The sequence below is a fragment of the Carya illinoinensis genome, chromosome 7 (assembly GCF_018687715.1).
Source record: "Carya illinoinensis cultivar Pawnee chromosome 7, C.illinoinensisPawnee_v1, whole genome shotgun sequence".
NCBI lineage: Eukaryota > Viridiplantae > Streptophyta > Magnoliopsida > Fagales > Juglandaceae > Carya > Carya illinoinensis.
In genome coordinates this window covers 6,612,560-6,624,111 of record NC_056758.1, presented here as the reverse complement: position 1 = coordinate 6,624,111, position 11,552 = coordinate 6,612,560, and the positions used below count along the sequence as shown (strand labels likewise).

Below are 11,552 nucleotides of genomic sequence, written 5' to 3'. Positions count from 1 at the left end.
AAAAAAAACTGCTCTATGGCGGAGGAATACCTTTTACATATCAATAGATTCTTATAAGAAATCAATAGATTATGATGTAATTGAGACAAACATGACTGGTTGCAAAATTGTATCAACAGTCAAAACACTCTTTCAATTATCTCTCTCTCAATTCCTATTGATTAAGAGTAGAAAACTATTGTACAATAGAGGAAAAGGGAAAAGAAATTCAAGAAGCTGAATTCACTATTTACAGGAGACAATTTAATGTGTTAGGGAGGCTACTGTTGTTGATCTCTTACTTTGCCAATCCTCAATGAGTGAACGAAGGGTGTGATTAGGGATGACCTTTGTGTGCTTGAGGCGTAAGTCTGTAATGGGAGAGGTGTCATGCCCTGTTTCTACCCATTCCTCTATGGCTTTTAGCTCGTATGAAAATCCATCTGCTGCAACGTGTGGGTTCTTCATTATATGCTGCACCAAGAAGTATGGACATCAAGAAAACAAAATATTCATGAATTTATTAAAATAAATAATTATTAATTCAAAACTGGTGTGGAAAATGGTTTGAGGACCCAAACCTGAAATATGGGGCAGATGAAAACTTTAGGCACATCGCATGAGTCTGCTTCATCAACATCCCCATTGATAAATGGGTCAGATCCTCCTCTTTTCATTGCATCCTCCGCCTTATTCTTCATCTTATTCAGCTCTTCCATTACCTGGGTGATGCTCAGCTCTGCGTTGGGCTCACTGTTAATGGACAAACATCTTATCGCCAAGCACGCAAATTCCTCCGCTAAATATAATGGCCAATCTCCTGCGGTCTCATCCAGGACCTGGATCAAGGCTGCCCTATCCCTTGTCATTGCCTCTTCAGCCAGCCCGACCCATTTTCTCCCGGTCAAAAGATGTAGCATTACAGACCCAAAAGCACGAATATCCAACTGCACGCCACATTCATCATGGGCTTGTGAGAGCCCATAACCACCGATCTTTGCGACATAATTGCGATCTAGGAGGATGTTGGACAGGGCGAGGCAGCCATGAACCATGGGCAAGGGCTTTGCCATGTGGAGGAAACCCAGGCCCGAACAAACATGGGCTGCAATGCGGACACGGTCTAGCCATTGAAGGGCCCGGTTTCTTTTCCTAGAGCTTCTGTTAGAGGAAGATAACACATCCCTTAAGCTACCATTGTGCATGTATTCAAAGACAATGCATTTTAGCTCGGAGCATAAGCCAACCATGGCCACCAAGTGTGGGTGTCGAATTTGGCCAAGTTCATCCACCTGCATTTAAGTGAGTTAGTTTTCAGTTTGATCCATGAACTATGTGAAAAATCATTAAGGGCTGGTTCGGTTGCACAAAACTAAATTATATCATCTCATCTCATCTCATCTCATATAATCATTATAATAATATAATATAACTGTATTTTTTAACTAGTTAAAGAAAAATAGTTTCTATAAAATTGTATATTTATTCTACATAACTCCTAGGGGTTAGTTTAAGTAATAAAGACTTTGGATTTCGGGGTATATTTCACATGTCTAAGGTTTAAATTTCTTTGAATGCAAATAATTTTTAAGTACAACTGAGGAATTTCAAGTTCTACAGAGAGAGAGAGAGAGAGAGAGAGAGAGAGAGAGAGAGAGAGAGAGAGAGAGAGAGAGAGAGAGAGAGAGCAGGTTGAAGACTCTTAGCAATTTTATATGCCCCCTAGAATTCTAATTATTGATGGTAGCAATTTTATATGCCCCCTAGAATTCTAATTATTGATGGTCCAATTGCCTATACATGTACGCATAATTGTTTTATTTTCCTATTTAATCTATTTCAGATAATATGTTTCAATGTCACCTATCCCTTATACTCTATTCCTATTGCATTTTTATATCTGAACCTTAAAACAGTGGTGTAATGTAAATAACTTACATTACTCTAAGCCAATCAGATCCATATCCATATCAATATATGTATTAGCCTATTGTGCCTACATGGTACCTTGGGAACATCAAAATTGAGATTTCTCTTGAGAATGGAGTGTCACTTCTCATGCAAAATATAGGATAATTGGGTAAAGTAAACATGCAAAACACTATCGCGAACAGTAGATAATTCGGCTATTTTTATTAAATAGTAGGATCCACGCATTTTTCAAATTTTAAAAATTAAAAATTATCTCATTTTATCTCATTATCCAAAAATACATTTTTTTATAAACTATTTCATCTCATCTTAACTCAAAATTTTTATTACTATTCAAAATATCTCATCTCATCTCATTTGAATTGTGTATTCAAATAGAACCTAAAATAAATTATAAAATTATATTTTTTGAATTATATAAAATTATTATATATTTTGTAAATACATGTATATACTAAACATTTCTAATTAAAAAGAGAAATGATATTTGCAGTCGTGGTTGTACAAGCGGTGTGCAGTCGTTTTGAAAAAAATAAATTAATATGAGACCCACATGAAAAAAAAACTAACTTTTTAATCGTGGACTCCACTCTTTTTCAAAGTGATTGCTCGATATTTGTAATTCTACGACTGTAGGTAGCATTGCTTAATTAAAAATTAAAAAATAATAATAAAAAAAAATAAAAAATAAAAAATAAAAAAGCCTAAAAAGACATGTTTGGTTTTGTACTTTTGTTACCTTAGCTTGGAAAGCTTCTTGGGATAGCTGCCCGATTGAACTCAGAACTTTGATCGCAACTGCGCCATGCTTCACGCGCCCTCTATACACATTCGTCCAATCCCCACCAGATTTCAATCTCTTGCTCTCCGAAAAGTTATCAGTGGCTAATCTGATCTCCTCCGCACTGTACTCTCTGTAACCGCAGCTCACTTCATTCAGCTTCGAAAGCATTCCAATGGCGTCTTTTTCTCTGCAGAATTCAATCCTCCTATTGAACACATCTCTTTGTCTCCGCAACTCTTCGATATCCCTCACCATCTCTGCCCTTGTCAGCACTGCCTTTTCAAGCTGGACCTCGGCTTGTGACTTCTCCATTGTTGAAATCTGGAGCTTTTCGGACAGCTCGGTTTGGAGTTGTAACAATGAACTTAGCCTGCTCTTACTTTCTTCAATGTCGATTATTACTTCGTTCATTTGTTCCTTTTCTGCTTCTAATTCTTTCTCCAACTCCGATCGATTTTTTACCTCCTCTTTTATAGAAGTTTCAAGTTCTTGAGACTGCATCAAAAATGAAAAATTTTGTGGTCATGGTTTTTCTGAGGAGCCAAACAAAAAAAGCACTGATCATAAAATGGGAAACTAAAGAGGTTGTATCAATTATTACCCGTTGAGTGCATAAAGAAATGACCCATCCAGCTTTTGCATGCCTTTCAACGTTCTCCTTGGCTTCTTTTCTCTTCAACTCGATTTCCTGCTGAGCTTCATTAATTTTACTTCTTAAAGATTCGATATTTTCTGCTAGACTCTGATGAAATACCAAGATGAATTACAAAATCAGTAAATATTGCTCATTGAGACTGACAATAGGAAGAGAGAACATGGAAACCCCACATGTGTTAAGTGGAGATCAAACATGCAAACACATCCTCTCATGATTATCGTATCACTATCTTTTCGATGAGAGTCAAAAGAAGGATAAGGACAGCGAAAATAAACTGGGTGAACAAAAACACCTACTCCATGTCCAAACCATAACAAAAACAAATATTTTTACAATTTACCAGAATAAACAGTTTTAATTACAGCCACATGTTGCGAAAAGAAAATATCTATGATATTTTTAGTTACCATATGGGAATCGTTGTTCTCGGACTCAGCTGCATGGCTCGTTATGATCTGGAAACTGTCATTCTCCTGGGGAAGATCATCTGCATCCAAATCTGAAGACAGCAACTGCTGGAAATAATTCTCAATTTCTTGGACATGAAATTCCCACTGATTTTTTGATTTGGGTGAATTCGAATTTACTGAGGAATTACTGGATGAGTGATGAGAGCTTCTTTCTGGGGTATTTGTTTGGTCGGAAAATATTTTCCCGACCCTTTTTTTGAGAGAAGCCTTATTATCTCTCCTTCGTGCAACTCTAACCCCTTGATGATCATCCTCCATGATTCTTTCTTCATTTTGTCCTCTGAGGAACACCTGCTTTCCTCCACAGATAATGTAAAACTCACAAAAATCGGGCTTGTGCTGCTCAATGTAAAATGACCCACTAATCGTGCCCTTTGATTTCCTATAGAGGTCAAACCAAAACACAAAAAAAAAAAAAAAAAAAAAAACCAAGATTTATAAAGCTAAGATACAAAAATAGATCATACATGATTGATATATCCATCAAGGCATATAAAATGAAGCAGATTCAGCAAGTTTTAATATCTAAAACATTGATAAAACTATGAAATTGAAAGGAAAAATGCATACCACGAGGAGGACTTCATGAATGTGAACCCCATGACTAGTTTGTTTATTTGGAGGCGAGAAATCAAATCTACGATGAGTTTCTGAACAGGCTCATCGTCTTTCTCGACTTTCAATATCTCAGCCTTTACCTACGAACGAAAGAAAAAGCTCTGAAAACTGTTGGAGGTGTGAATTAATATAAAGCAATAAGATAAAAAATCTCAGAAAGCCATGAGAACATATCAGAGAAGCAAAACAAGAAAGATACCTTTCCGCAGAAAGTGATATACTTGGAAAGCAGCTTGTCAATCTTTTCTTGCTCATATTTCCTAAGAACTTCCAGTTTCTCTTCACTCACAACACTTGCAGGGAGCTTCCCGACTGAAACAGAAACACGAAACTAAGAAAAACCCATCTCAAACTCATGGAAAACTGAAATAAAACTGTGAAAACTTACATGGGGTGTAAACAAATTCGGCAGAAATGTTGTAAGCGACATGGAGAATGACTATGGAGATTGGACGAGAATTCCATTTCCCAAGCGTCCACTCCAAGGTCTTGAATCCATCTTGGAGATCATTTCCAATAGCAACGTAGATTTTCTCTGCCTGAGCATCCATTTGACCACCACGAAATCAGTACTACTCTGACCCCTTTTCTGATCGATGGATGGAAACAAAGAAGAAGAATTGACTTTAGTTATACATGGAGTTTAACAAAGTTCCGGCGAGACCCATCACCGGAAAAGGACTGGAAAGTTTTAGTTGGTAGAGTAAATCCAAATCCAAAGCCTGTGGAAGGATTTAGTGTGAAAATTCTGTTAAAAAGGAGCAAGAGAAGCTGCCCCGCGGATTGCGTTCTTTTCAAAGGTAATATCTTTTTGTAGATTTCAAGGGGCTTTTTTTTGTTCTTCTTTGGACGGCCACGTTTGGACTTTTTTGAATGGCTAAGCGAGCATGGGTAGGTTGGGTCGTCCTCGCTTCTTCTCGCTTTCCAGGAAATGCCTTTTTCCCATCCAAACGGACTATTTTCTGTAGAAAATTATCACGTAGTCCCGAAATATAATTCATATGGTATTTTTATCTTATCCCTATATAAAAATGTTTAATTTATAAATAAATTTTTATAAAATTAAAATTATAATCTGATTTGGTTTTACGTGGTATTTGAAATTAGAAAGTAAAATTATATATTTCCTTTTCAATCTCTCTCTGGTCCCTTGATTTGGTGTATAAGCCGTGTTACAGGTGGATGTACGAGATTCGTCCCGACAAGAGTACAAAGTTTTTCTTTAATTTTTTTAAAAAAATTTCATTATTCTTTTTATATTTTTAATTTTTTTTTAAAAAAATAATAAATAATTCCTTAATTACTAAATTAAAAAATTAAAAAAATACATATCAAACTAAATCGGGAATCAAATGTCGAAGTCGAACATTTTTCTTTGTCTATTGTTGACATATTTGAATCGGGACAAAAAACTGTGAAATTGTACATCACATCAGATAACGCGTTTTAGTTGGTCTGATAATTAGATGTCTTTTTGTTCCATAACAAGAAGAGATTGGGATCCGAAAATTACATGGATGATGCCTCTGTTTGTTAGGTACTGTACGAGAATGTTTTTCCTTTTTCATGGAAAATAATATTTATTATCTCCATTATCCAAAAATTATCTCCTTTTCCATTGGTCAACAGTAGGAATTCTTTGCTATTTATCCATTACAGTTAAAAGTCCTAAATAGACAAAGTCATGCAAGTCTTTATAGAAAAAATAGAATTTACCTACAAAAATTATAAATAATAAATAAATTTTTATTTGTAAAACCATTTTTTTTTTTTTTATAAAGGACTTACACGTGATTTATCTATTTGAAACTTGTACTTAGAATTACTTGACAATAGCTTTATCGGCATGGCCTAGAGTAGAGGGGAAAGGCTACACATCATCCCACACCACACACTTTATATATTAAAATAATATTTTTTATTTTTTTTATTTTTTATTTCATTTTATTCTTATTAAACTAATTAAATTATTATATTTATTATCTACACATTACATATTTATTATAAAAATAATAATAAAAAAATTAAAATAAGTATGGTGTGTGAAGTGTGAGGATGATAAAAAGAATTTTCCTAGAGTAAAAACCCAATAGTCTAAATTTAGAACTTACTTTCAACAAACAATATTAGAGAAGAGTAATGTTATATACTACACTATCATCTCACTTTTATCTTATTATATAAGATGTGACATATTTATCATCATTAGATGATTAAGAATAAACTAATAAATGATTATCTAATAGTAATAAATGTGACATATCTTGTATAGTAAGATGAAAGTGAGATGATTGTGTGATGTATAAAATATTTCATTAGATAATGAATGGCTCTCTCTATATATATGTTTTAATTATTCCTTTTTTAATGACAAAGCTAATTATGAACGTGTAAGTTTTAACAAGTTGGACGATAAATAAAAAAATAAAAATAAAAACGTATTTTTCCAATAATTTATTAATTTCATGTTGGGGGAGTGTTGAAGATTGATGCAAAGGTCCAATACTGTTGACTCCAAAACCGTCCATATTTTTTCTTGTCTCTATACTTAAATTGCTTTTTTATTTAGATATAAATTTGTCTTAATTATCTAACCGAGTTAGATGGTTTAATCGAGAAAAAGATTCATTTAAAAAATAAAATAGAGATATTATGTAGCGTAGTATAATTTTTAAATAAAAATAATTTTATAAACTAAAGTCATTTTTTCTAATCTATTAATTTTATTTTATAATAAAATTAACTTTATAATCTGATAAATTACGTCAATTTATGAGATTGATTATGTATAATTTTTTTATAATTAAAATAATTTTTTTAATATTATATGTAAATAGGATAATCCAATTCTAACTTTCCTTGTAAAAAAATATTCCAAATTTCCTATTTCTTTGTTTGAAAAATTGTCGCATCAAATTGATATAATTTTAATCAGTAGAAAAATAAAATATTAATAATAAGTAGAAAAAAGAAAGAAAGAAAAGTCAAGTAACGAAGGCGTGGAAATAAAGAACCCCATACCCAAACATATATTTGTATTTTGCTGACTAAAAGGAAGACAGAGAGAGAAAAGAAGGGAATTGGGGACAGCTGTCATGCAATCCAATGCCAGTCCTCCACGCGTTCTACTCCAAACTGATTTGATCCAAAGAATATACGAAAAGGATAACGGTTTACACACGATATTTTTACAATATATTTCATAATAATATATTAAATGAAGAATATTTTTATAAAATATTTTATAAAAATAATATTATTTTATAAAAATATCCTCATCTTACAATATTATTATAAAATATATTATAAAAATATGTTAAATGTATCATTGCCCATACGAAAATAGGCATCAAATGATTCTTATGATATTTTGTATTAAATATTTAATCATAATTACAATCACATTTTTTTTTCAATTTTTCTTTTTTTAATCCGTTCCAAATTTGAGAAGACAGTGACCACTTCTTACTTTTTTATTTTTTTTCCTTTCTTTTCCTGTAGTTAATTTATTAAAAATGATTGTTACAAATTTAAGTGTACAAATATCATATAATTATTTAAAAAAATAAATAAATATAAAATTTACATAAAAAATTTAATTTTTTAATAATAAATTTTTTTATTTTTTAAAACGATTGTATGATACTTGTATATTTTAATTTCGTTCAATTTTTAATGATTTTTTTATTTCAGAAATGATATTAGCATTAGATAAATATTTTAGCTATCCACGAATTGATGTGACTTGATGCAGTATGTCAGCTTCTAAAATTATTTTTAATGTAAAGTAGATCTAACGTATCATGAAAAATCATGTCAATTTACGGGTTTACTTATGTGTAATCTCTTTGTGTATATAACAGTTATCAATTACAGTAATAAAGTGCGCAAGTATCACACATTCATTTTGAAAAGAAAAATAAATAAATAAATATGAGATCTACATAAAAAATAAATAAATAAATATTTTTTTTAACTATAGATCTTATATTTTTTAAAATATAGTGCCCTACGTTTACAAACCTATGAATAAACGAAACATTACTCTTTTGTTTGTTTTCCTTAATATCGAGATTAAAGTTTACCAGTAAGTTTACAAGAACTGTCTGATGAACAGAACAATGGGAGTTGGGTCTAATAGAGGCCATGTTTTCTAACAGTTTTAGCCACAGGGCCCAACAACACATTGGACACATGGTTTTGTATCAAGCTGACTAGATATGAAAGCCCAACCTTCATGGCCCATTGGGCTATCTATTGTGAAAAGAGTCAGGTTTAGATACAAAAAAATATTTCATCTTATTTTATCGTTATAACTTTGTTAAATTTTCATACAAAATAAAATAAACAATTTATTTTTTTTCAAATTTTAAACTAATAATAATATTAAAAAATAATATTTTAACAATATTTTATTTAACTTTTAACTTTCTTTTCAACTTATCTTATCTTACTTCATTATCCAAATGGCAACAATTAACATTCTTTGGACGTCAATATTGTATTTTGTGCAAAGATATTAATCATCATTTTCCTCGTTTCTCCTATAAAATATGCAACGAGAATTATAAAAAAAAAATTTTTAAATTAACGTGACTTGATGTAATAAACTATTTTTATATTATTATAAAAAGAATTTTTTATGATCTGATGGACTATATATAACTGACCAAGTCAAAGCGTAAAGTAATTCTTTTATCATTCCTTTTCTAAACCTAGATATCTCTCCATTTTTTTCACTCACATATTACAATCCTTGACGAATCTTTGGGGCAAATTACAAAATAATATTATATTGTCAACGAGAAGAGTGAGTTCATTGTCATATGAGACCGAAAGGATTTAATTGGGAGGCCCAATTTCAAGCAATACGAAACCCAATCGTATTAATGTACAAAATACTGTTGTGAAGTCTCTACTTTTGGGCCTCGGCCTTAACACTACGTCATGTTCTTTTTAAGTTGTGTTTAGATGTTAAAATGAGTATTTTATAAATAATAATGAGTTGAATTAGTAGATTAAGTTGTATGGAGTTTATCTAAGATAAATTTAGATGTGTTTGAATGTTAATGTGAGTTTAGAGATATTTATAGAAAATTGAAAAAAGTTGTAGATGTAAAGAGGTTTTGAATTGAGATGAGTTTAGTTATTTAAAAATTGATTATTTGAATGTTAAACTCAATTTAAAATTAGATTAAATTAAATTAATTTCAGTTGAATTTAACAACCAAACAATACCTAAGTCCATGCATGTAGCAAGACTCATTATCAAGTTCTTTCGATCAAATATAGGATCAGAGGAGCCACATTGTATGGGGGGGGGCATGGCCTCCCAAAACTTTTTGAAATCCTGTAATAATCTCTAGATTTTATGCATAATTCTACAAATATAGAAAATAAAACTTCAAAAAAATTATAATCTAGCTATGCTCTCTTTTTTTTTTAAAAAGATTTAATTTACCTAGAAATGTCTCTCTCCAATTTTTTTATAGTCCCAAAATTTTATTTAATTTTTATATATGATCTATTTTCAAGGATGTGGTTTTTCTAAAATTAAACTTAAAATTAAATTTAGAAGAAATAATAAACTTATTAATATAAATTCCAAAATTTTTATTATAAAATATTAGGTTTCTTAATATGGAATCCAAAGTGAAAATACAAGAAAAATTATTTAAGGTCGATAATCTATATGAAAAATAATTTGTAGTTAAGTTTTTATAAATTTTCAATCTCTTTTTAATTTATATAAGATATATAATTGATGTTTGTAGTTCTAGGACCATGTGCAAGTCCCGTCTACTCGCTTTGAAAAAAATAGATAAATCTAAGATTTACATGAAAAAAATTTTTAATAATAAACTCTAATTTTTTTCTAAAGAAAGTGTGTATAGCTTGCACACATTATAGTTAGCATTATTTTTTACGTACATATGTTATACAATAGAAAAGTTAGCTCCCCTCGAGGTTCCATCACTGTATAGGTTTAATCAGTCATGTCATGGTTGGAAAGAAATATATGTATATATTTGCATGCATGTACCATTCACACATTTACCGACCTTCTCCATGACAATGGGTCGTTTACCAGACCACAAGAGTAAGGCATTTCTATTTTTTTATATTACAATATTTAAGATTGTCATAATATAATTTTATGAGTTGTTTCACACACTCTATAATTTTAATGGTTTTATACTTAGTCTAAATTAAATTAATTGATTAATGAGTTATAATGGGATACAAATACCTTTAGTTTCCATGATAATCAATAAATCTAATTAATTAAGTACTAAGAGTGTTAAAAGTTTTCACATTTAACAAATTTTTGCCTCTATCCATCTATTAAAAGATACTCAGAGGTAAAGTTGTTAGCTTGTATGATCATTCTCTTATGATTAGATCAACTCTTTGTTAAATTACTAGAAGAGAGATATATTTTATGTTTTATGGAATTTTATTAGATTCAACTAGAATAAGTGAAATAATTCCAAGCAATGAAAAATAATTTGAGAGTCTTTTTGACTTAGTTTTTAACAGTCATAGCATTAGGATAATTACTTTGTGTTGACACGAGAGTTGCATAAATAAATTAAACTACGTGTTTCGAAGTTGAAATGATATCAAATGATCTGAGTTAATATGTGAGTAGTACGTAATATTTTGTGAGTTTTATTGAGATGTATTTTTTTTATGTCCAATTGATATGTATTTGAATATAATAGATTGAGATAAGTGTTTAAATTTAGAGCTCTTCTACCCATCATTCTTATACCACACACCACACATAATTTTTATTTTTATTTTTATTTTGTTTTATTCTTGTTAAACTAAATGAATTATTCTACTCATAATTCATACACCACATATTTGATAAAAGAAAAAAATATGTGCTGTGTGCGATGCAGGGAAGAATAGAATTTTTCTTAAATTTATAAAGTAAGTTTAAATGTGTTTAATTTTTTTAAATAAAAATTTAAAAAAATAGTAAGTTTTATCAATAATTAATTTAAGATAAGTTAATCTCAATTTGTGTCGCGAAGGTAAAAGAAACACTTTGTATGTTTTGGTTGTATTTTTTTTTTTTTTTTTTTAACTTTGAAGAGTTAAG

General features: G+C 30.3%; 1 protein-coding gene across 1 annotated transcript; it reads right to left on the bottom strand.

Moving 5' to 3' along the window:
- On the bottom strand, positions 1 to 5,348 carry LOC122317158 (putative U-box domain-containing protein 50). The gene is made up of 8 exons (XM_043134104.1): positions 4,830 to 5,348; positions 4,641 to 4,753; positions 4,394 to 4,521; positions 3,761 to 4,205; positions 3,297 to 3,437; positions 2,651 to 3,190; positions 561 to 1,271; positions 1 to 453 (listed from the first exon to the last, which is right to left on the bottom strand). The coding sequence occupies exons 1-8, from the start codon at positions 4,990 to 4,992 to the stop codon at positions 244 to 246; spliced, it is 2,451 nt and encodes an 816-aa protein (XP_042990038.1). The 5' UTR covers positions 4,993 to 5,348; the 3' UTR covers positions 1 to 243.
- Between the last annotated feature and the right edge of the window lie 6,204 nt (positions 5,349 to 11,552).